Source organism: Neurospora crassa, linkage group II (genome assembly GCF_000182925.2).
Source record: "Neurospora crassa OR74A linkage group II, whole genome shotgun sequence".
Classification (NCBI taxonomy): Eukaryota; Fungi; Ascomycota; class Sordariomycetes; order Sordariales; family Sordariaceae; genus Neurospora; species Neurospora crassa.
The window spans coordinates 4,380,514-4,404,673 of NC_026502.1; the positions used below are offsets into that span (position 1 = coordinate 4,380,514).

General features: G+C 53.8%; 8 protein-coding genes across 8 annotated transcripts; 4 read left to right on the forward strand and 4 right to left on the reverse strand.

The window, feature by feature from the left end:
* The first annotated feature begins 430 nt into the window (after window positions 1-430).
* On the forward strand, window positions 431-5,768 carry NCU09469 (EF hand domain-containing protein). Its single transcript, XM_958131.2, has 5 exons — window positions 431-1,059; window positions 1,125-1,276; window positions 1,345-4,223; window positions 4,350-5,124; window positions 5,193-5,768. Exons 1-5 carry the CDS (start codon window positions 1,035-1,037, stop codon window positions 5,220-5,222), a joined length of 3,861 nt encoding a protein of 1,286 aa, XP_963224.2. The 5' UTR covers window positions 431-1,034; the 3' UTR covers window positions 5,223-5,768.
* Window positions 5,769-6,183: 415 nt separating this feature from the next.
* NCU09470 (hypothetical protein) lies at window positions 6,184-7,596 on the reverse strand (the record flags this gene model as incomplete). Its single annotated transcript, XM_958132.3, has 1 exon — window positions 6,184-7,596. The coding sequence occupies one exon, from the start codon at window positions 7,594-7,596 to the stop codon at window positions 6,184-6,186; it is 1,413 nt and encodes a 470-aa protein (XP_963225.2).
* Window positions 7,597-9,096: 1,500 nt separating this feature from the next.
* NCU09471 (hypothetical protein) lies at window positions 9,097-11,576 on the reverse strand (the record flags this gene model as incomplete). Its single annotated transcript, XM_958133.2, has 5 exons — window positions 9,097-9,311; window positions 9,406-10,079; window positions 10,133-10,506; window positions 10,557-10,766; window positions 10,821-11,576. 5 exons carry the CDS (start codon window positions 11,574-11,576, stop codon window positions 9,097-9,099), a joined length of 2,229 nt encoding a protein of 742 aa, XP_963226.2.
* A 965-nt stretch (window positions 11,577-12,541) lies between these two features.
* Window positions 12,542-15,861, forward strand: NCU09472 (hypothetical protein; the record flags this gene model as incomplete). Its single annotated transcript, XM_958134.1, has 2 exons — window positions 12,542-15,170; window positions 15,263-15,861. 2 exons carry the CDS (start codon window positions 12,542-12,544, stop codon window positions 15,859-15,861), a joined length of 3,228 nt encoding a protein of 1,075 aa, XP_963227.1.
* A 102-nt stretch (window positions 15,862-15,963) lies between these two features.
* Window positions 15,964-17,283, reverse strand: NCU09473 (3-ketoacyl-acyl carrier protein reductase). The gene is made up of 2 exons (XM_958135.3): window positions 17,035-17,283; window positions 15,964-16,884 (listed from the first exon to the last, which is right to left on the reverse strand). The coding sequence occupies exons 1-2, from the start codon at window positions 17,094-17,096 to the stop codon at window positions 16,116-16,118; spliced, it is 831 nt and encodes a 276-aa protein (XP_963228.1). The 5' UTR covers window positions 17,097-17,283; the 3' UTR covers window positions 15,964-16,115.
* A 382-nt stretch (window positions 17,284-17,665) lies between these two features.
* On the forward strand, window positions 17,666-19,461 carry NCU09474 (acetyltransferase). The gene has a single exon (XM_958136.2). It carries the CDS (start codon window positions 18,200-18,202, stop codon window positions 19,034-19,036), a length of 837 nt encoding a protein of 278 aa, XP_963229.1. The 5' UTR covers window positions 17,666-18,199; the 3' UTR covers window positions 19,037-19,461.
* On the reverse strand, window positions 19,178-21,067 carry NCU09475 (40S ribosomal protein S5). Its single transcript, XM_958137.3, has 4 exons — window positions 20,766-21,067; window positions 20,655-20,700; window positions 20,203-20,386; window positions 19,178-20,127 (listed from the first exon to the last, which is right to left on the reverse strand). The coding sequence occupies exons 1-4, from the start codon at window positions 20,857-20,859 to the stop codon at window positions 19,810-19,812; spliced, it is 642 nt and encodes a 213-aa protein (XP_963230.2). The 5' UTR covers window positions 20,860-21,067; the 3' UTR covers window positions 19,178-19,809.
* An 86-nt stretch (window positions 21,068-21,153) lies between these two features.
* NCU09476 (40S ribosomal protein S25) lies at window positions 21,154-22,575 on the forward strand. Its single transcript, XM_958138.3, has 3 exons — window positions 21,154-21,403; window positions 21,558-21,767; window positions 21,862-22,575. The coding sequence occupies exons 1-3, from the start codon at window positions 21,346-21,348 to the stop codon at window positions 21,885-21,887; spliced, it is 294 nt and encodes a 97-aa protein (XP_963231.1). The 5' UTR covers window positions 21,154-21,345; the 3' UTR covers window positions 21,888-22,575.
* Window positions 22,576-24,160: the final 1,585 nt, after the last annotated feature.

The window sequence follows — 24,160 nt, forward strand, 5'->3', positions numbered from 1 at the left end:
CGAGAGAAAGGTAACCTCCTCAATGTTAGAAGCTCGAGGATAAAGAACAGTTGTATCTATATAGCTTCGGCCTCAGAGACTAGTACAGTATATTGGAAGGTTGAAGATAGATTTCGCCGGGAAGTATGTAGCTCAGCATGTTTATATCCACATCAATAATCCGTCTTTGGGATATGACATCGATACCTAGATAAATGGCACAAATGCACGGCTGCATCACAGAACATTGCAGCGCCGCTCTTGTACAGGCGGGCGGGCAACCAAGATGACCGACTCCGCACTCTGTGGCACTAACAGCCGCTAGACCCAGCAGCGAACATTACGGGTGGAGCACATTGGCTTCAACAAGATCCACTTTTCATCTTGGCGGGTCGAACGACGGGAAGCTCTGTAGCGCCCGCTGAAGCAAGTCACTGAGCACAGTTGTCGTCGCATTCCCAACTGCCCAACCCGACCTCACCAGATCACTACCTACAAGCACACACCGAGGAGCGAGGCAGACGGGAGGCAGCAATCTGGCCCAGACACCACGACCAGGCACGGCATAGGTACAGGTAGTAGCCCGTCGTCATCAGTCTTGCGTCGTCCTAATAATTCTACTTGGCTTGAAGTGTATTCGACGGATTGCCCTTGTGCTTTGGTTGTCTCATCCACCCGAAACATCGTCGAGATCCAATCCCTTCCTGTTGCGACATCATCCCGTCCAGGGCGTCATTCCCCTTTCCGCGACCCGGCAACCTCAGCTCACCTCAGCGAGCGGAACACCCGCCCCAATCCATACCTACCTACCTATCATCTCCACCAACAACCAACACCAACCAACACCACCAACCTATTGACCTCAGCCCAGAAACCCGACATTACTTGCCTGGGCCGCCGACTGACCTCACCTGTACTACGAATAATACTTTGGGAAAGAGAAACACTGGGCTATCCACCGACGGTAGCTGGTCCCAGTAACCAGATTCATCCATCACCATAATAACCAAAACTACCCACCCACAAGTCCTCTGCGCAGAGGGTACAGCTTGCCCATGATGGCTTCTGATCCCGATGCTGGTGAGCCCCTCCTCAGTTTCCCCATGTCCTTTGACCCAACAGGAGCTAAACTCCCATGCGACCAGGCGTCCCCAACCTGAACCTCTCCCCCGAGGAGAAGCGAGTCTACGGCCAACTCTTCCGCGCCGCCGATACCGATAGCGTTGGCGTCATCACCGGCGAGGTGGCTGTCAAGTTCTTTGAAAGGACAAAGTTGGATTCCCGCGTTTTGGGCGAGGTCAGTCATCGGATTCCTGTCTCCCGCCCTTTGCTACACCAGCTGACGTATATCCTTCCCAACAAAAGATATGGCAAATCGCCGACAAGGAAAACAGGGGCTTCCTCACCCCAGCAGGCTTCGGCGTCGTCTTGCGGCTTATCGGGCACGCGCAAGCCGGTCGCGAACCTTCCCCCGAGCTCGCCCTGTCGCAGGGTCCCATTCCGAGATTTGACGGCTTCACCCCGACTCCCGCCCCCGTTCCCGTCCCCGGTCCGGCCCAGTCGCCGGCCGTGCCTGCTGCTATGGTTTCCCCGCAGGCCACCGGCTCCGGCCCCATCCGGATCCCGCCCCTGACCCCCGAGAAGGTCGCCCAGTACTCGGCCCTGTTCGAGAGACAGCCGCTGCTGCAGGGAAACATGCTCCCTGGCGAGCAAGCGAAGCAGATCTTTGAGAAGTCGGGGCTGTCTAATGAGATTCTGGGAAGAATTTGGATGCTGGCCGATACAGAGCAGCGTGGTGCGCTGGTGTTGACCGAGTTCGTCATTGCCATGCACTTGCTTACTTCGATGAAGACGGGTGCTTTGCGCGGTTTGCCCACCATCCTTCCTGCCGCGCTGTACGAAGCCGCCACGAGACGTGGCCCCGTTGGCGGTATTAATCCTCCTCCCGGCCGATCCCCGACGACCGCTACTCCGCCCCTTCCGCCCGCTGCTAGACACCTTACCGGCCCGGCGCAACTTACCCAGACGAGAACCGGCAGCCCATTAGGACGTCCGCCACTTCCCGCGCAACCGACTGGGGACTGGTTGATTACCCCGGCGGACAAGGCGCGGTTCGACCTGCTGTATGAGGAGCTGGACAAGCAGAAGAAAGGCTTCATTACCGGCGAGGAGGCCGTGCCCTTCTTCAGCCAGTCCAACCTCAACGAGGATGTGCTTGCTCAGATTTGGGACTTGGCGGACATCAACTCGGCTGGTCGTCTCACCCGGGACGAGTTTGCCGTTGCCATGTACTTGATCAGAGAGCAAAGAACCAAGCCCGGTCAGGTCCCTCTGCCTACTACTCTGCCCCCCAACTTGATTCCTCCTAGCATGCGCGCCCCGCAGGGCAGACCTCAGACTGCTGCTGGTGGCTTCCAGCCCCCTCGCCCGCAGCCACCTGCGCCGAAGCCTTCGGCCTTGGACGACTTGTTTGGGTTGGACGAGCCTCAGCCTCCTGCTCCCGGTCCGGCGCCGGTCCAGGTACCTATTGCTACGGGTGGATCGGTCGATCCGTTTGGTAACAGTGCTAGTCCCATTGCGCCGTCTTCCCCTATCCGCCCAGTTGCGACGGGCTCCAACTTTAAGCCGTTTGTTCCTTCGTCGTCTTTTGGTCGCGGCTTGACTACGCATGTTACCGGAGGCTCGACTGGCTCGGCACCGGCGGGTGGTGTTAGAACTTCTCCGATGCCGCCAACAGTTGAGGATGATTTGCTAGGTGACGCCGACCCCGAAGTGAACAACAAGCTCTCCAACGAGACTACCGAGCTCGCCAACCTTTCTAACCAGATCGGCTCGCTCACCAAGCAGGTTCAGGATGTCCAGACTCAGCGAACCAACACACAGAACGAGTTGAGCCAAGCCAGTCAGCAAAAGAAGAACTTTGAACAACGCCTTACCCAGCTGCGCGCCCTGTACGAGAAGGAAGCCCAGGACGTCCGCGCTCTCGAGACGCAGCTCAGTACCGCCAAGGCGGAGACTAAGAAACTCCAGACCGAGTTCGCCATGATCGAAGCCAGTTATCTCGAGCTGCAGAACCAGCACCGCACGGTTGTTGCTGGCTTGCAAGCCGACCAGCAGGAGAACGCCTCGTTGAAGGAAAAGATTCGTACGGTCAACGGCGAGATTGCCCAGCTTAAGCCGCTGGTTGAGAAGTTGAAGAGCGAGGCCAGGCAGCAGAAGGGGATGGTGGCCATCAACAAGAAGCAGTTGAGCACGGTGGAGGGCGAAAAGGGCAAGCTACAGAACGAGGTTGAAGACCTTAACAAGGAGAAGGAGGAGCTGGCTAGACAGGTGGACTTGGCGAGACAAGCTAGCCCGGTGCAGCCGGTTGCTAGTCCCGCTCTTTCCACTGGAAGTGGTAACAACCCCTTCTTCAGGAGAACGGGAAGTGCTGACATCGGCGCTGCGTTTGCCTCGAGGTCCATGAGCGGACAGAGTTTCGATGATGTGTTCGGTCCCTCGTTGAACGTCCCTGTTCAGAGCCCGACGCCACCTCCTGCTGCTGCTTCTCCTGTTCCCCAGGTTCAGGCGTTCAAGGCGCAGAACACCGGCACGTCGACCGGTAGTTTCGGTTCGGGGTCGTTCGCCACGCCGGGAAGCACTTCGCCTACGCTGTCTAGGCAGCCTACTATCACCGCTGAAAGCACTGCTGCTCCTGGTGGTGCCTTCTCGCCCTTCGGTGAGCCCAGCGGTTCTGGTTCTCGCGCTCCTTCTCGCCATGGCTCGCGGGATCAAGCTCCTGCTGCTGCTGCTGCTGCTGCTGCTGCTCTCCCCATCGAGCCCGTCCGAACCGGCCAGTCTGCTACTTCCAACCGTCCCATGTCGCCCGCATCCATTACTAGCCAGTCTAAGCCCGCCGCCGTCCCTGTCGAGGCCGACCCTTTCGCCGTGAACACGGATGCCAAGGCGAAGGAGGACTTTGAGAGTGCTTTCGCTAGCTTCAAGAACACGCAGGCTAAGCCCGCTGCTGCTGCGGAGACTGCAAAGGCTGGTGGATTCAACAAGGTTGACTCGGAGTTCCCGCCTATTTCGGAGTTGGAGAGGGACGATGAGAGTGATTCGGACAGCGAGGCGGGTGAGGACAAGGGTGGGTTTGGATTTGATGATGATTTCGCGCCTGCTAGTCCTGTCAAGCCTCCCGTGGGTGCTGAGGCCGGCCAAGCCGAAACAGTGACTGCGCCAGCTGCTGCTGAGCCAGTTGCCAGGTAAATACGCTCCAGTACTGCTTTCTGTTTTGCTTTGGTGTGTCTTTTTTTGTTTTATTTTTGATTTCCCTGTATACCCCAGTTTTGTACAACGAAACAGCAAGACTGATCTGATCCGCTGTACAGCGAGACACCTTCATTCACTACTGCCCCTGTCACATCTACAGATTCTCCAGCTGCCCTAGAGGTATCTAACACCGAAAACCGCAGCACTAGCGCCGCCGCTACTAGCAACACCAACCTCGACGACATCTGGGGCACTGGTTCTCCCGCTCCCGCCACTGCTCAACCCCCCGCTGCTGCCCAACCCCCTGCTGCCGCCTCTCAAGCCTCCTCCAAGGGTGCCTTTGACGATCTAGATGACGAATTCGCCGACCTTGAAGACGCCAAGGAAGGCAGCTCCGCCGACGACGTAGAAGACTTTGCCAACATTTCCCGCTCCGGATTTGGCGATGACGGTTTTGGCAGCGGTAGTCAGTTTGGCTCTCCCCCGCCCAGCCAGCCCAAGAGTGATTTCGATTTTGTCCCTTCCCACCAGGCGACCCAGTCGCAGGGATCGTTCGCTGCGCCAAAGGCGGATGCCCATGATTGGGACGCCATTTTTGCGGGTCTGGATGACGGAAGCCAGGCTCAGCAGGGTGGACAAAGCCCGTTTGAGAGCTTGGAGACGCCCAGACCGGGATCGTCTGCTAACCCCCAAGCCCAAACTGGTGGGGAGCAAAAGGAGGGTGGTGACAAGGAGCAAAAGAAGGAGGGTGCTGAGGAGAGGCCAGTACCTGGCAGAGCGTTGACGGAGTCAGGCGAACACGATGATCCGATTGTGAAGAATCTGACGAGTATGGGCTACTCGAGACAGGATGCCGTGAAGGCGTTGGAGAAGTATGATTATAACTTGGAGAGGGTGAGTCCTCTTACACCTTAAGAAAAAGAGAGAGTGTGTGTGATGAGGGATTACTAACTTTCTCTTAGGCCGCCAACTACCTTGCTAGCCAGTCCTAAGTAAGACTTTGCTAGTTTAGGGAGAGGTGATTTGATGGTCAGATTCAGTGAAAAGACAACATGATGTGAGCCACAGCGAAGCCACATATCGAATGGTTTGAAGATGAACCATACATATTACGTGAAAGCAGGCAAGTGAGCAAGAAAAGAAGACCCTCATGTGGACGAACATGTGAAGTACGGTACGGATTGTTGGTTGGGTGGGTGGGTGGCTGGCAACGAAAAGCGTTGCGTAAGAAAGAAGTCAAGAGTCAAGTCGAGTCGTTTTGATACCTCCCATCGTTTTTCATTTCCTTTTAAACAAATATCCTGTCTGTCTCTGTCCTGTCGGGACATGGAAGCTACCTATCTCTATCTTTCAATCTCTTTTTCTGTTGATGTCTGTTTACGGGTATCTACCCCAGCATGGCTAGCTGAGTTGCTATGCCGCAGCTTTTTCTCTTTTTGTATGTTATGTACCTGTCAGTACGTATAGTACTGTGTTAGTTTGTAGTGGTAATATCAATAAGTGGATGTAGCCGCTTGTCGAGCGGTTGTTGATGTTTGTTTGAGTTTGTTCGGAGGAGGAACGTGAGAGTGAAGGTTACCGAGTGTCACGAGAAGATACTTAGGTAGGCGCTTGTGGATTTCCCGAGCGCCGTTTAATTTTGTTTTATTGGTGTTTGAATTCTGGATCCAGCTATGTAGAGATCCAACGCAATGAAAAGGGTATGTGGTCACTTCCTGAACGCATATACTCGCTCACTAGAAGTACTTTGCTAACATACCTACCTCTAGGATATCCGTCACGTCCGCCCACCTAGTTTCCGTTCTTCCACATGCACCCTACCCATTCACTCCTTCACCTCCTTCCTCCCGCACACAACACCATAGGTAGGTAGGTATCTCCCCCACCTACCCTCTCGCACTTTCCAATTTATGTAGCCCAGCTATTACTTATTATCCTTTCATTCTTTCCATCTCACCACCTCCTCCTCCTTTCCCCTCCTCCTCCCCCTCCAACCTCAACCTCAACCGGAACACCTCCCACTCCCCCTCTCCCTCCCCCTCCAATCCCATACCCCATCCCCATCCCCATCCCCATTTGCCCCCCACCAGGTCGCCCACCAGACGGTGCACTCATCTCAGCCAACACATCCCTCACAAGACAAATATCCTCCCACTCGTCATCCGTCCAAGTCTTGTTTCGTCCCCGTTCGATCCCCCAACCCCGCACGTTGCCTAAAATGTCGGCCAGGACGGCATCCACTTGGCTTTGCTTTTCGTAAAGAAGATGTTGGTCGGACTCGTGCGAGTGCGTGAGTGCCCATTGCTCGAGACGGAGTTCGAACATCCTGCGTAGGAGTTTGGTGGTGCGGCGGATGTCGGTTGCGGTTGGGGATTGGGACTGTTGTTGGGGTTGGGCTGAATGGGAGGAGGTGCGGTTCGCGAAGGAGTGTAGGTTGTGTAGAGGGTTGGAAGTGGAGGTGGATGTGGAGTGGGAAGAGCGGGAGTGAGGGGGAGGGGGAGAACCGCGCTCGGAAACGGGGTAGGGGGGTTGGACGGATGGCATGAGTTTGTGGAGGACGTTGTGTTGTGGGGGATATTGTTGGCTTGTGGTTCTGTGTCTTGACGACGATAGGGGGTTACGGTGTTTGGCTTGGTCATGCTGCTGCTGCTGCTGCTGCTGCTGCTGAGCTTGGGGGTCCTGATGAACAGGTTGGCCGGGGTAGCGAGGCGAGTTTGGTTGTTGTTGATAGCCCGGAGATAGGCAGTGCGGGTGCTGGGATTGGGACAGATGATGGGGAGATGCGGGGCCGGGCGAAGTGGCGGCGGAGGACATGGTGGACATGGTTGTTACGCTGCTTCTCCCGAGACTGCTGTTGCTGCTTGTGCTGCCAAAGTTGCTCAGACTTAGGCGGGAACCGAGGCTGGCGCTGCGGCGGTCGCGATTGCTGCTGCCGTTTTGGGGATGGACAGCATCTTGAGGAGAAAGATTGCCGCTGCTTCGATCATGATGCTGGTAGTAGGCGTTCGGATCATGAGGATACTGAGGGTTCGGACCGGGTCTTGCCTGTGCAGGGAGGGACTTCCTGTGCTGGTGTCCATGTCCCTGATGCGATGGTGAATGATGGGGGTAGCCATTCCCGTAATCATTTGCTGGCAACTCAGAAATGGAACTCAATCCAGGTGGCTGGCCATAGTTATTGGAGGCAAAGGCGGAGGAGCCATTTGGGGTGTAGGACTGGTAGCCTCCGTTGGTGGAGTAAATGCCGTTGGCGTTGAGGTCGTTGTCGTTGAAGTTGTCGGGGGTGATGGGCTGAGGTTGAAGGTTGGCGGAGGAGGACTTGGGCTTGAGTCCGAAGACTTTGCGGAGTTTTTCGGTGCCTCCCATGACTGTGCGCTAGAGATAGCTAGGTACTGTTGTTTGGATTATGGATTTGGTTGGCGCGGAAAATGTGAGTGTCGTGGTGGCTTCTTGAGTGTTTTCTGATGACTCAAGTGGCGAAGCGTAAATAATGTGGGATGTCTTCCACGGGTGTATTCGGCACAATCCTCTGTGCCTCTGGAAGCTTGGGATAGCAAACTGAACTCAGAGCGAGGCGTAGAGGTAACTGTTGAGATTGGTTCTAGTTTGGATGATCAGTTCAAGATTTGCAGAAGGAAGAGAGTTTAGAACGCATATCAGAAATTCAGCTTACACAGGGTCAGGTCCAGAAGTCCACAGGATTCCTATATCCTAACGCTAAAGAGATGAGGATGAGAAAAAAACTAAGTTTTCTGAAATTAGCACACATCAAAAGGTTGGAGGCTTGTCATAATCAACGCGTCCAACGTGAACTTGACCGTCACTCTTCATGGTGGCAGAACACAACAATAAAGCATCACAGCCAGCCGCTTCCCACTTCCCTTCTCGTTAACCATAAAGCAGCCACCAACATAGCCTCAGGCACTCACATTCCATCTTTGGCTTCAGTCCACCCGACTTGGCTTTTCGCCCACGGCCTATGTACTGACCTTGGCACAGCACTCCTGGCCCTGGGCGCTTTTGCAGAACACCACCACCATCAGGATCATGACCACCACCTCATCCTGTAAGCTGTCGGCTTTAACCCGTATCCGTCCTGGCTCGGCGCACAGCCGGGTGAGTTGGCAATGCACATACATTTCATGAAGAAAGCCTCGCCTTGTTCGCATTGCATTGGACGAGTGTCCAGTCAAGTTCCGGCATGGATCGGATATGTGCTATGAATAAAGTGGTGGTGTGCAGCTTCTGGTCAAGGTCTCTTAATGTATTGGCTTTTATAGACGCACTGTGCTAGCTCGGCTGTGGTCTGGGAGCGAATGAATGAAGAGGATGTGATGAGTGTGGCTTGCATTCGTTAGCTCGTAGAGTCTCATTGGGTTTTCTGGCTACCTCTAGACTCTGATATTGAACAGTAGTGTATTGGAACCGCAGTTTATTCGAATGAGGAAAAGGGAAATGTGATTGTGGTGGAAGATGGGATGGGAAGGGGTGGAAGGGCTGAGGTCTTGGCTATCAACCTGGCGTCTCGCAGAGCATCCCGAAAAGTGAATGGGTGTGCAAATGGTGTTATTGGCAGGCAACTTGTAGTTACAATGTTTCCGATGCTTATGGATGGAAGTACCTATCGATGGCAGGATGAAGAGCAGGGTTGAAATGCGAACAGGAAGCTTCCTTACAGAACGGGTACCATTCTCCAGTGCGGATTTCCGAGCAGTGTCTGTTGATGCAGTGGTATCATTGCAAAAATCCAGATTGAAGAGCTCAGATGAACGTAGAAGGTATCTCTTGCCAATATCACCACCTGGTTTTCCATCGTAAACTCCAGCTCCGTCAGACTTCCGTTCTCTTCATCAACATTGTGCTTCATCACGCGGAGATATCAGATTCCCCTAACGGCACCTCCGCGCTCGCCAACACCTTCCCGCCACTCGTGATCTTAACCTCACACTTCTCCGTAACGTGAATCTCCACCTTGACCCAAAATTTATAAAACTTTCCAGCATCCTTATTCGTAAACTCGCTTCTATTCGTGTCTGGGATTTTGGTTAAGTTGCACTTGAGCGTGACCACTGTGTCTCGGCCTATCTCACTGTCAGTTATGGTTCTACAAGAAGGGCGATAACAGACCAGCGAAGCAGAAATCGCATAAATGGAATGAAGGAGATAACGACGAACCTTTGTTCACAGCAGCAAATCTCGTCGGTGGCTCATCAGCACTCGACGCAACAAATACCACCTCTCTAAAGACCTCCGGCGGCGGCGGTGGAGGCATGATGTTACCACCACCCCGTTTGTCAAATCGCTGCGACACCGACCCTGGATTCTGTGCTAGAGCTCTCCCAGTCCCATTTTGAGCAGGAAAGTGAGCAGCCCGCATACTCCAATGGCAATCATACGTCGATACCATGGGCTTCCCAGGGAACAGGGCGTCCCCTTTGTTGATGAACCACCGAATCTGATCCGTCGCCCACTTGACTCCTTCCACATCCACATCGACTTCTGACGGCCGATGGGAATTGTAAGGGGCATATTGCGTGCGGACTTTGATGCCGTAGTGCCGCGGGCAGGGACGGATAATTGGGGGCAGCGAGGTGTGAACCCCAAGGGATTTGATGATAGCGCCTCGCGTGACGGCGGACCAGCAGTCATCGCCGCGGTCGACCTGAATACTGCTGGTCATACCCCAGGCTTTGACGCGCTCGTAGAGGTAGGGGGAGCGGCCGAAGCCCCCGGAAAGAAAAATCTTGCGGATTTTGAGCTTTTGGATGACTTGAATGTGAGTGGCTGCTTGACTGATGAGAACGAGAGTTTTGTCGACGGAGTGTTTGAACATGGTTTTCAGGTCGTCACTGATGTTGTCAGTATGAACTCCCTCAGGCTGTTAAGAACTGGTCACACTTACACAGTGATCTTGATCGCACCATTCATGATTCCCCGCTCTTCATCATCTGTTGTACCGATTCCTCGGGGCAACTGAATGGGAAACCCGAGCTTCTGATCCTTGCCATCGAACTGATGCTTGATTCCCTCAAATCTCCCATGTAGCATGCGCAGCTTTGGTTTGATGATGGAGTGTCCTCCCGTCGCTTGGTCTTGTGCATCAGTTTCAATCAGCTTCTCCCAGTCTTCCGGGCCCAGCTTTTGTTCGATGAATTGCTCAAAAGCTCGATCAATACATGTAGCTCCGCAGTTGTCGCCTATCGGGTAGCCAATTTGTTCAAGCTTGAACTGCTTCTGGTCGAGATCGAGGCTTACAACTTTATAGGAGGCCAAGTCCTGGTTTTGTGAGATTGCGAAGATGTGAAAGGATGAGAAGGAGGACGTACAACAGTGCCACCACCAGCATCGACGACGATGAAGCAGTCATTCTTGCGAAAGTTAACACGATCCTCGCGCAGTGCTTCTCGTAGGGTATAGTGGGCGCAGGCTTCGGGTTCGGAAACGAAGGAAAAGTTGCGGATTTTGGGAAAGAGATCGGCCTTGAAGGCGGCGCGGACGGCGCGATATGTTGAGTTTAGGGCTTTGTCGGACCATTTCTGTTGGCGTCAGTCTGGAGGCTTGCAAAGGTGACCGTTCCTTTTTTGACTTACAGCAGGATGTGTAATGACCATGTCGATGGGGATATTGTCGGCAACCCTTCTTCCAACTTGGGTACAAATCTCTTCCAGAGTCTGCTCAGCAATGTTGTCGAGATAGTCCTTGACAATATCCTCTGGCTCCTTGGCCAAGTGCCGTGGAATATCATTTCTGATGACAGCATCTTCGCTCAAGTCAAGCAACCGCATTCCCCAGAGAGTCTCAGCTAATGTTCGTAGCTCAGCACTTCGACCCCTAGTCTCTTCCAGCTCCAGCTTGGTCCATTTGAGGACTCGGGAGTTGTCATCAATGTCGTACCCCCATTGCCGGCACCCCTTGGGCGAAGGTGAGTACGAGATCTCCGAAGGGACTTTCTCCGATTCATGTGTTGGCCATCCTTGGAGCACCCGTATGTCATCGGCAAGAGCATCAAGGTCCTGATCCTTTTGCCTCGAAGCGACAGAGAGATAGGCAATCCCGCTAAAGGTTGTTCCGTAGTCAAGGGCAACGACCATGCGCGTCTCTGGTGTGGGAATGTTTGCCGAGGAGAAATTGGGAAACCGGGGGGGACTATCGGTTCTTGATGACGTTGCCGCCTCGTTCAGGAGAGCATCTTGGGGATCATCGTAGGCATCCCACTCATCAACCTCGTCCTCGCTTCTTCTTGTTGATATGGGCGAGACCTCTCTCTTTGGAGTACCCGGAAAAGCTGGGGAGACGGAAATAGAGATGGGCGGGGGAGGGGGAGGGCGAGTCGGGAGAGAGGCCATGTTGACTTGTTGGTTCCTTCGGTACCGATATGTCGCGGTAGTAGGTACACTTTGGTTTCCTTGGGGTTCATGGAATTTGCAGACCGAGTCTGCAACTTGTCGAAGAAAGTGCAGCACAGTTATGACCTCTTCAAGCGTTCAGTCGACAGTGATGCTCTGAAATCACATCACAATCGTATCCTTTCCTACCAAACGGTGGACCAGCTTCAGCCCTTCCCCCTCGTGGCTGCGCGTACCCAAACCAACCCCATCTCGTTCTCGTTGCTCTCAGCAACTGTGAATTGCCGTCCAGTCAAGATACCATCCATCGAGTCCGCGCTATACATGCCGAATTGACTGCTGTAAGAGCACCGACAAGCAAGGCTGAGGTGTCATTTCCATGTGGTTGCACAAGCGCTGCGTCGAATTGGGATCGCAGGTTGGCGAGGGCTGGTTGAGAATGCCCAGGTGGCGTCGACTAGTGATTTTTTGCAGGATCCCAAACCGCCAAAGATCACAGATCAGCCGATGTTGTGGGCACCAGAAAGTACCGCGAGGTCTTCAGCTCTTGCTAAGCACTGTGCTTCTCCGAATGGATTGACTGGGCGGTTGGGGACGATGAGGTGTGGTGGCATGAGAAGCTTTCAGCTGCGGGGTCCGAATATTTGGAGAAAGAGTGACTGACCGAGGACAAGACAACACAGGACAGGATGAGCCACCCACACTCCGAAAGAGACGCTGGAGCTGGACGAGACTGCGGAAATGGCAACTGAAGTGTTCAATCACATTGCCAGAAATGCTGTGTGCGGTGTTGTTGCGTCTCCAACTGTTTAGTGTACACGGCGAAAGAAGGACGGGACCAAAAAGAAACATACGCACTCGTGAGATGTCAACGTTCCAGAAAGTTAACCGAAACACTGTCAAGCTTCACATATTCCGGTGATCCCATACACTCCCTTAGACACTCTATAGGTACCTTATGAACCATGAGTTTCACTCTACCTCGATTCAAGCTGGGAAAGAGCGCCAGAAAGAAGACAGACCGTGACGGCAACGGATCTGGTTCTCATGACGGGAAACATCATTCCATCGACGTGCTCCTGCGCCACGACCTTAAGCAACTGAGCAAACTCAGGGCCGAGCAACTAGAAGGGTATTCCAAAGAAGACCTTGAATCCCTCCCACTGGACCGACGTCAAGTCCTCCCTGCCGAAGTCCTCTCCACACTGAACCCCCGAGCTCTAAATCAACTACCGGGCAAAACCATCGCCAAACTGTCTACTGCTGCACAGATCACACTTTCTCCATGGGCTCTGGCTAGAATACCCATAAGTACCCTAGCTACGATCGATTCAGACGTCCTCTTTTGCGCCTTGCCCGTCCTTGGTTCGGATGATCTTCGTGTACTGAAGAAGGCCATCCACCAAATCGGCCACGACAAGCTGAGGCAACTTCCACCTGATGTGATCAGAAGACTGCCTTTTGAGCTACCGTCTGAGCCACTGCAACTTCCACTTCAATGGCGGGAGTCTTCCATGATCTCGCCCGAGAAGTCATTACCGCCTGATCCGCCCCGGACCTCGACACATAGCCTTGGAGTGCCATCTGAAAACCTCTATTCAGATGCCCGCCATGACCGACCAAGCTATGAGCAGCCAAGTGTGGTGCCCCCAAATGCTCACTACAACCCTGCCAATGTCGACACATCAATCTTCTCTTCTTCAGCCGACCGGTCATACACAAGTCCGCCGTCTCCAGCTCATACAGTTCCAGGGCGGAGCAGCCCAAATACTGTCAGGTCATCTGCCACTGTGCAAGCAACGGCATACCCTCCAAGAGCCTCGGATCACAGGCTATCGTATGCACCGAGAAGGAACAGTAGTGTTTCCAGGGGGTCACATATTCGGGCACGTTCATCCAGCCGCGGTCCTAGACCGGATCGAAATCAGGAGTACCAGGCCTATACACCAGGTTCGGTGAAATTCGCCGAGCTTGGCCCCATCGAGTTCGCAGACCTCTCTAGAGATGCCTCTGAGCTGGGACCCTCAACACCACCGCCAAGATCGAGCTCTCGCCTCGAAAATCTTTCCGTTTCGGAGCATATCAAGCGAGCAGAGAGTTGGAATGACAAATCTCAAGAGTTCCCGCGAACAGAGGCTCCAAGGGTATCTCGAGAGATCATTCCCAAAGAAGATTCCAGATCCATGTCTCCAACCTCGACCTCAACCTCATCAAGCCCAGACGTAGCCTCTTCTGCCAAACGCAAGCTTCGGGCTGCTCAGGGAAACACATCATCGAGCGCAAACGATGACGCCGACTCAAATTACAAACACCAAGTAATCCAGGATCATACAATCAGCGAGCTCAAAGCGGAAAACAAAAGGCTTAATGACCAGCTTATCGATGTCAAAGCCGACCACAAAGCGCTCCTGAATCGTCTGACCAAGTACCTGGACGACAAAGACCATAGTAAAAGGCACACAGGTGACCCCATCGGCGTGGTAATTACTTACTGCGAGGAGCTCTGCAAAGAGCGTAAGAAGATTGCCAAAGAAAACAAGGACCGGGAAGATGATTATCTGCGTGAAAAGATGCATCGCCAGGAGGTGGAGGATCTAGTCGACGAGAAGTCTCGGCAGTTGCGGGTTGCTGAAGATGACCTCCGTGGTCTGCAAAGCAAAGTCAAGGAGTACAGCCGGCGAGCCACCGAGCTTGAAGCCCGAGAAAGCTCCCTCCGCAACAACCTCAGCCGTCTCGAGCGCGAAAATAAGGAGCTCCATAAGCGCTGTGAGAACCAGAAGGTGCTTTCCGAGGCTGCTATTAAGAGGGTCCAGCGGGAGAATGAGGACAACGTGGCCCAGCTGCGCCAGATCGCAGCGGACCATGTCTCTCAAATGCGCGCCCAAAAAGAAGAATACGCCCAAAAGATGCAAGACCAACGGATGTACTACGAGGGCCAAGTCAAGTCCCTTCACCAACAACTAGCCGGCCAGTCCCAATCCCACGAGACGCAGCTAGCCCAGGCGACCGAAGACTTGCAAGACACCATCGATAACCTCCGCTCGCAGCACACCGAGGAACTCAGCCGCATGGAAAGCGCCTTTAGCGAACAAATCGCTGCCCTCCAAACCGCTCATAGCCAACAGATTGCTGCGCAGCAGAAAAAGCACGAGCAGGATATCCAGCGCCTGAACAAGAAACACGCGCGCAACGTCGTTGATCTTCGAGAAAAGGTGCAGAGCTTGGAGAACGACTTGGTCGGAAACAACGATGATTTCCGTCCTGCCACTGACGACAGTCTGAAGATTCAGTATCGCCAGTTGAAACTGTGTATCGATATGGTGACTGAGCCCATCAACTTGGGCATCAGCGGGGTACCGCGGAACCTGGGGAAGCTGGATCCGACGAGGTTCTTGGAGAGGGAGGGCAAGAATCAATTGCGTTTCTTGCTGAGGAGCGTGGTCTGGCAGAAAATTGTCGAGGGTTTCTTTTCCGAGCCGTTTGGGTTTGGGGCGTTGGGGAAGGGAGAAGGGAGGGAGGTGTTGAGGGGGGTGGTGGAGGGGTGGAGGGGGTTGTGTGGTTATGATGACGGGTCTTTGTCGAATGGAAAGATGGGTAAGTCCAACACATTTCCGTCCTTAGTCATTTTCGTCGTGAAATGGCAATACTGAAACCAGCCGACACAGCATCCCGATCGACAACAACAGACACTGAACTCCTCACCCCTTTCTTCCATTCCCGCGAAGCCAACAAATGGCGCTCCGCCACCTTCCAGTCCATTCTCATGACCGTGGCCCCTCCTTCCTCCTCTATGTCCGGCAGCAAATCCAGCTCCCGAAAAGGCCAGCAAGCAGGAGCACCCAGCCCTAGGGGCACCCCTGGACCTCCAGAGCATCCCATTGCCACGCCTTACTATACCAACATCAACCAAGTCCAATCGCAAATCGTTGCCCTTCTCTCTTCCATTTGCTCCGAACCCTTGTCATCCGAGGTCCAATCCAAGGTATCCGAGCTGGCCCGCCAAGCTGGAGAATTGGCCCTCCAATTCGGAGCCCAACGGGCGCAGCTGGGGTTGGAGGTGCCCAAGAGGGGAGAGCAAGTGAAGATTGGCACAGAGTCGGGGTGGGTGGATTGCGAAGACGGCGATTCTTTCGGCGGGAGAAGGGGGGTGGAGGTGGAGGTTGACTTGTGTGTGAGCCCGAAGGTGTATAGAGTAGGAGATATGGACGGGAGGAACATGGGGGATAAGAAGGGGGCAAAAGTGAAGGCAATTGTTGCTGGTGAGGTTTATCCTAGGCGATCGTAGGGCTGGTGACGAGATGGGTGGGGTGAGCATAGAAAGGGGAAAGCAGCAGAGGAAATCCACATAAATTCAAGTTTGGTTGCATTGATGTTGACCAAGAAAAAAAAAAAAAAAAAAAAAAACACAACGCAGAGTATCAAGCATAGTGTTCTCATTCCAATCATCGTAACATCGTTGTGCCCCCCAAATCCCCCAAACACCAAAACACCAACCCTAATATCACAACCAAGCCAAATACTTACCTCCCCCCACGTACCCTACATCAACCCCCCACTCAACAACACACTCTGCCCCGTCATGTACCCCGTCTTCACCAGCATCTCCACCACATTCCCCACCTCGTCCGTCGTCCCCAGCCTTCCAACAGGAATATTCTTGACATCTCCCGGCGTTCCCTCCACGAACTTGGCATCCGGAATCATGCCCGTCTCCCCAATCATGGCCGGCGCAACATCATTAACCGTGATGCCCTGGCCGGCGTGCTTCCTGGCTAGGTTCTTCATCAAGCCTTGCAACCCCGCCTTGGAAGCAGCGTAATGACATCCGTTGATCCCACCGCCTTGGGCAGCAATGGAGGAGACGAAGATGATGCGGCCCCAGTTGCGCTGGATCATGTGCGGGAGGGAGAGCTTGCAGAGGAGGAAGGACGAGCGGAGGTTGATGTTGAGCATCTTGTCGAACTCGTCGAGGCTGATGTCTAAAATGCTGGGGATGCGTCTGCCATAACCGGCGTTGCTGATGAGGATGTCGGGGCCGGACTGGCCGTGCAGGTCCTGGAGCTGGGTAAAGAGGAGTTGGATGTCGGCTGGCGAGGACAAGTCGCATTTGTGGGTAGAAAAGGGCAGCGGATTAGGGTTGGCGGTGGTACGATTGAGGGAAAGGGCTGGGCCGTGGGCGGTTTGGCCGTTGGTGAAGGCTTCGTAGAGTTCTTGCTCCAGGGCCTGCAGCTTCTCGGGGGAAGAAGAATAGGTGAGGGCGAGGTGGGCGCCGAGAGACCACAGGCGGCGGGCTACGGCAGCGCCGATGCTAAACGAAAGGGGTGAGTCAACTGTGAGTGCTGTGAAGTAGGCAACAACACCACAACAGGCGAGACATTGACACTTGTCTGGAGTGGTGATGGCTTCCCATTTCGCCTGATGTCGAGAAAGATGGTTAGAGGAGCAAGGTGAGATTTACCCTCCGGAGGCGCCTGTGATCAGGACGAGCTTGCCCTTGACTTCGTTGTCAACTTGGGCCATGGCGTGACTGCAGTGAGGACCTCGCTCTGAGGACTTCGTTGGCAATCAAGATGAGGGGGAAATGAGCGTGGGACAGTCGAGGCAAGAGCGACAGAAGTGAATCCAGTGAGACGAACTGGACATCTGAAGAGAAGACAAAGATGATAAGTAGAGGAGGAAGTAGTCGTCGACTTGACAACGGGCCTCGCCTTCCTTTTATACGCTTTCCGCTTGGAACATGTCTCCATGACTGAGTGGCTGCTGCCTGGACTTGCGTCACTGGTTAAACCACGTGCTCGCCATCAATCATGCTCACATTGAGCTACTTGGATGTAAGTAACCATGAGAGTGATCGCAGGTCATGTTGTTGGTGTGAGAAGAGGAAGAGGAGAGGAAGAGGAGAGGAAGAGGTCGACTGCGGAGAAGCAGCCACCAATCAGCGAGGATAAGAATTGTCCAATCACATCCCAGGCCGGGATCAAATGCGGACAAGAGCCGGTAGGCATAGTCCCCGCTTCCGACCCCGCCCCGCCCGACTCCAACGGCCGTTCCGTGGGGGCCATATATAGACTTTGGCAGGTGTGAGCGAAACTGTTTCCACCGGATACCGGATCGGTGATCAACAGACGGCATTGGCAGGCTCGGAGCGGACCTCTTGACAAGACAGATTCGTTCCTCTGATTCTTCTTGGCAGGTTCTCATCTGCGCAACTTGTTTCACAAATCAGCTCAGAATTCCACAAACACCAACGAATATTGCAATTCTTCATTGCCCTTGCGGGTTTTTGGGTATTCCAAGGCTTGGCCAAAGAGGTTCTCACCAAACGGGAAACCACGCTTTGGTTTTTTTACCATCATATCAGTCAGATCAGTCATCCAACCACTGACACATTCCTGGCATTCACATTTCCAGTCAGGACTTGGCACCAGTCAATGACTCTGTCATAAAACTGTTAGAGAAATTGCCGTGAGCGCTGTGTCTGCTCGTTCTCTTACATAAGTCGAGTCTTCTCGGCAGCCCAAGGTTCCAACTTTGTTGACCAACATCAAAACCCAAGAGGTTTCCCCAATACCTCTCTCCCGTCTAACTTGCAATCAAATCTGCAATCAACACCAACCACAAAAATGGGCACCCCCTTCATCGCCACCCTCGAGCCTCCTGGTCTCGCCCTTTCCCCCTGGAACGCCTCTCTCCCCCCTTCCCAGCAATCCTCCTCCACAACCAGCACCATCCCCAAGACCTTCCTCGACGCCATGACCATCCGCGAGTCCGTCTTTATCAACGAGCAACAAATCCCCGCCGAAAACGAATTTGACGCCAACGATGCTCGCTCCGTCCACTTCGTCATCTACGCCTCCATCAACCAAGTCGTCCAGCAAGAGGAGCGGGACGCGAACAGTGGGAGAGTCATGAGGCCAAGAAAGTCAGAGACGCGGTCGGTGCCAATTGGCACGGTCAGGATAGTCCCTTTTCCTCACGCCCCGCATCCTGTCAAGGGAGGGAAGTATTTGGCTGACGAGTTGGTGAACCTGGAGGAGCTGGACTCGGAGACCAAGAAGGCGTTGGAGGTGGTGCAGAGGGGCGGGAAAGATCGCAAGACAAGTTTGCACGATGGAGAGGAAGTCTACATGAAACTGGGGCGACTGGCTGTCTTGAAAGAGTTTCGCGGTCGTGGCATCGCAGGCCAGCTGATCAGGCGCGCCTTGGACTGGATGAAAGAGCACCCCAGGTATTTCAGCCCGTCGGTCAAGGAGAGGGGGTTCGAAGCCCTGGGAATCGATCCGGAAAGGGACGCGAGGATGATGCCTAAGTGGCGAGGTCTGTTTTGCGTTCACGCCCAGGTCAGTGCCGTCGGTGCTTGGCAGAGGGCTGGCTTTGTGGTAGATGAAGAGATGGGGAGGTGGTGGGAGGAGGGGATTGAGCATGTTGGCATGTTTTGTCGGGTGGATGCGAGGGCGTAGGGGTATCTGCCGGAGTCGGGGCTGAGGACGAATGGACATTGGGGGATATTGGGCAAAGATGTTGGTGGTTGGTAGTGGTATTTGTGACAGTGTTTCCTTCTTGTTAGCGGGTGTGTGTGACATTGATACCATAAAAAGGGTGATGGGAAGATGGGTCATAAAGGGCTAGAGGAAGTCTTGAGTCGTTAATTCACTTGATGGCAGAAGTACCGCCCTATTGAAACTAATACATGATGAAGTATGAGCAGCTAGACTTCTGTAGCGGTGACGTTAAGCAGGAGCCTGAAGCGGCAGATGACTTACGTCATGTTGTTGGAGCCAGGGAGATTCAGCGAAAATGCTTCCTTGCTATTAGCGCTTGCGATATGTTGTATCATACAAAAAGAGGGTAGGGACGTTAAGTCTGAAAGCAAAAAGGTGTTGGAACTGATGTTCAGTCGTTCACTCATGGTCAAACGGACGTCATGCATGGAAAGAAAAGGGGAATCATAATTTCACCGAATCACCGGCGCCTCGTGGTATATGCACTTAAAATCTTGTCCGCAAATCCACGTTTTCCTCTCATTCAATGTCTGAGAGCCCTTATTGAGTGCCTGCCTGTTTTGACCTAAGTGCCGTAGAAGAACCGCATCCTCCCAGACCCAGTTCCCTTTTAACGCGCAACAAATGCAGCCGTAGTAGCAGCCGAGCAAAACATGCCGAATAGAATCCGTCCAACAACTCCAAGCACCCAACAAGTTTCCCCCATACACCTGCAGCCAGCCAGAACCGCTTTAACGGTTGGACTTGGCAACACGCTCGAGCTCATCCTTCTTCTTGATGGCGTACGAGTTGGAGGAGCCCTTGGCGGCGTTGATCAGCTCCTCAGCAAGGCACTCGGCAATGGACTTGACGTTGCGGAAAGAAGCCTCGCGAGCACCGGTGGTGAGGAGGGCGATGGCCTGGTTGACACGGCGAAGGGGAGAGACATCGACGGCCTGGCGACGGACGGTACCGGCGGAACCGATACGGGTGGAGTCTTCGCGGGGACCGCAGTTGACGATGGCATCGACGGCGATCTGGATGGGGTTCTGGTCGGTCATGAGGTGGATCTAGATATCGTGTGTAAGTGACTGTGTCTGGATAATCGCGTATCGCAGATTATTGCGCATTTCGGGAAGTCTTACGATCTCGAAGGCGTGAGCGACAATGCGGACAGCCATGAGCTTCTTGCCGTTGTTGCGACCGTGCATCATGAGGGAGTTGGTGAGACGCTCAATGATGGGGCAGTTGGCCTTGCGGAAACGCTTGGCGGCATAGCGACCAGCGGAGTGGGGGAGGTAGACGGGAGAACGGATCTGGATGTAGTCGCTGCGTAGATATTGGTCGTTAGCCCTCCGTTCGCGTATGTGTCTTGTATCATCTTTGCGACCAAGATGGATGTTGCCCAAATCCCCCACGTCCTCCAACCGAATTGGCGATCAATCGTAACTCCTAATTTCCAACATTTTCCTGACTCTTTCTTTTCCTTCTCCTTCTCGCGTACATGTCCGTCGGATCGCGTTTTCGTAGCAATCTGAAAGGGCCGTGTTCTTGGTTGTTTTGGTATGTGTGCATCATCTAAACGGGTTGCGCTTACGTCAAAGAGATATCCCTGATCTCGACATCCTCGTAGCTCCAGCGGTCTGAGGTCGCAAAGTTAGCATGACGACGCCCATGTGCACTTTGCGAAGGACCGTAGAAAACATACTGAACAGCTTCACACTGCCAACCTCAGCGAGGACCTCCTTGGGGAGGACCTCGTACTGGGAAACGGCCGCGACGTCAACTTCTCCCTCAGACATTTTGATTGCTGTTCGGTGGCCGGACTGCAGGTAATTGGTGGTGAAGTTGGCCGTGAGTTCGGACAGGATAACGTCGAAAGGGTGGTCGTTCGGCGAGCGGAGAGTGACGGGTCGTCGTGGGAATTTTTTGGTGGCCCCGCCCCAGGTGGTCAAGCCCCAATCTGCCGCTACGAAGCCCCAAAAGACCCAGTTGTGCCCCCAGTTGTGCGGCCCGTGCACCGCCACGCTGGTTGCCGCAAAGGGGGAGCAAAATGGTTAGGGCTCAGTTAACCTAAGCTTGGCCTGGCGCGCACCCGCAGTCACTGGCCGGAGTGTGTGCAGTGTGTGCGTGCGCAGAGACCAGCCCAGCGCCCGAGCCACACTTGCCTGCGCGCCGACCAGAAAAATCTCCCCGCCTTTTCGTTGCGCAGAGGAAAAGACCTTGAAGCCAGGACTGTCTCTCCCTCTCCCCTTCATCCACCAAACCACCAGAACTCATCATTCAAAATGGCTCCCGCCGCGTCTGGTGCTAAGAAGCAGAAGAAGAAGTGGTCCAAGGGCAAGGGTAAGGAGAATCTCTGTCCATTTTTCGGGGTCGTCATTTCCAGCAGATGATGATGGCTTCACGACTGTCGCCGTCATGGCCGTCGTCACTGCCGTGATGGCGCTCCCCGACAACACGAAAAGTTTGGGCCAAATTCACTGACACACACCCACAGTCAAGGACAAGGCCCAGCACGCCGTCATCCTTGACAAGTCCACTTCCGACAAGCTTTACAAGGACGTCCAGTCCTACCGCCTTGTCACCGTCGCCACCCTCGTCGACCGTCTCAAGATCAACGGCTCGCTTGCCCGCCGCTGCCTCAAGGACCTCGAGGAGAAGGGTCAGATCAAGCAGGTTGTTGGACACAGCAAGATGAAGATCTACAGTACGTCTCCCTCGCCCGGTTGAACTGACCGGCGACATTGGATTTCGATCAGAGACATATTCGAGAACAATTAGCTAACACGCGACTTCTACAGCCCGTGCCATTGGCGCTGACGAGTAAATGTCCAAACACCTAGCGATTTTCTTGACATGACGGACCGGCAGACTTGAAAAGGTGGTTCGTCAGCGACAAGAAGGGGTTTGACTTTTTTGATCGGGCTACGTCTCTGGTGGGAATGGTCAATCTTTGCATGCACAATGCACACGGTGTAGCATTTTAGTGGGAGGGGAATCGGGAAGTGCTCCTCAGATTCTTTACACAATCACACTGGGATTATGCATCGATCGGAAGATACGAACGGAACGACCAAGATCACGACAAACGAACGGGGCAGACTCGCCTCCTATCTGCCTGGGAAAGAGCTGTACCCGAGTTCGATGCTTACGTGCAAGCCGTGTGTGTGCGCGCCTAGTCCGATGGGAACGGCCCATGGGCAGTTCTCTATGATACCCCAATCCATGGAAGAGGACAAGAAGGACTAGAGGCGGTAGAATAGGAAACTAATTTACTGCCTCAAAGCAACATCTGAGTTCACACGATATGCCAGTGACGTATGTGAATGATGTATGGACCTATCGATGGCTGGATGGAATTCTCCACGACACTAGTCCAGCCCTATGATGAACAGGTCCCATATCGTGTACACTATGACCGCGCCTGGCCGTTGAGGTATCCGGTCACGGTCATGGAAGTGGACAAAGCTAATTAAATTTCTTATCGAGTGCCTCTTATCTGCCAGACTCCGTTGAACCCATCTCGGTGAGAAGAATCCGAGAATCTTAACTACCTACGCTTCATACAATGTCGGATCCAGGTACCTCCTACCTCATACACGGGAACAACGTTCTTATAATCCAACTCGGGTCTGAACCTGCTGCTCAATCGTGTTCATCTCTTAAGGTATATTGCCTCCTTGAGAACACTATCTTTCCAGCCCAAACATAGTGGCTTATATTCGACATGCACACACTCAGGATCCTATCCGGGATTTGCTCCCCGGACAAACATTCGTGATCAGAACTCAACTCTTTCCCCCTTTCCAGTCTCACCTATGCTTGTCGTACCTCGGTATCCATTTGCAATTCATAGAATTAGTTCAAGGCGTCTCAGGTCTAGTTTCTTAAGGCTTACTGGTGGCTGGCGCATCAAGTCGGACATTTCACTGTCTGCTGTGGTCTCATACCTGGCTGGCATCAAACTTTGAACATGGGGATCAACAAGGGATAATGCCGCCTTTGGAAGCAATTACTCCGTACCTCGATATTTCACGCTATACCACCTATTCATCCGTGCTTCGTGGTTTCCTTGTCTCTTGCTTCGTTGCTTGGCACCCTGAATTTGCAAGAGCATCGCAGACGCGCATTTGCTTGTTCCCTCGGTAGATGGCTGCTCCCGCGCCAGATTGTGTGAGCTGAGACCGAGGAATATCATGCCATCTTCCGCACAATCAGACAAGCTGAGCACGTTGACAGAAGGCATGAAGTTGAATCAATGGGTTCACTCGTTACAGCCAAGGTTGGCGCCATGACCATCAAAATTGATGGTAAAAAGACGGCAGACGGGTTACGCGCAAGCTGTCCCATCGTTCTCTTCTGTAAAGCGGAAAGGTGAGTCCCAAATATTGTATTGTCCATGTGCCTGCAATCGTCTCATCTGCAAAGCATGTCTCGCCGCTGGTATGTTCATGAACTCTGGATACCTGAGAGCACGTGAAAGCTCGATACGGGTGAGGTTATCTCCAGGTCCGGTCCAGCGACCCGAACCTTGTCGGCTTGGCATGAACAGACCCCCTCCGGCCGGCACCTTGACGGCTTGTGGGATGCATTAGGCATTCGAAGCAAATGGCACAGATAGGCCATGTTGCCGCCACCCTCTTCCTCTTTACTTCACCTTTCGTATTCAATGGTTTTCGTCTACACATCGGACTCACCGTCCCCCGTCAAGACCGTGTCGCATGGGCCCTAGAGAGCTGTTGGAGCTTTGCCCATTCTCGAACTCTCATTGACCGAAGCTGTTGCCCCGAATTGCCGCCCGTTGCCGTCGTCGTTTGCCACATGCCCTGCGAGCGACGCCATCCTGGGCGGTTCAGGCTTTCAGCGGTTACGGATGGTGAACAGGAGGGGGGGGGTGCACAATTGGTGCTTGAAATGTTAAGGCCGGGGGCTGCAGCATGACGTTGCAATGCCACTGGGCCTGGGACCACAGCCAAAAGGGAAGTCGAACTCGTGAGCGAGGTACATATGATTTCCTTGTGATCCATCATAGCGAACCATGGGGAAGTTCTGGAATACTCCGACTCGGATATCCAGGAGATGAAACTTTCGGAAGTCAAG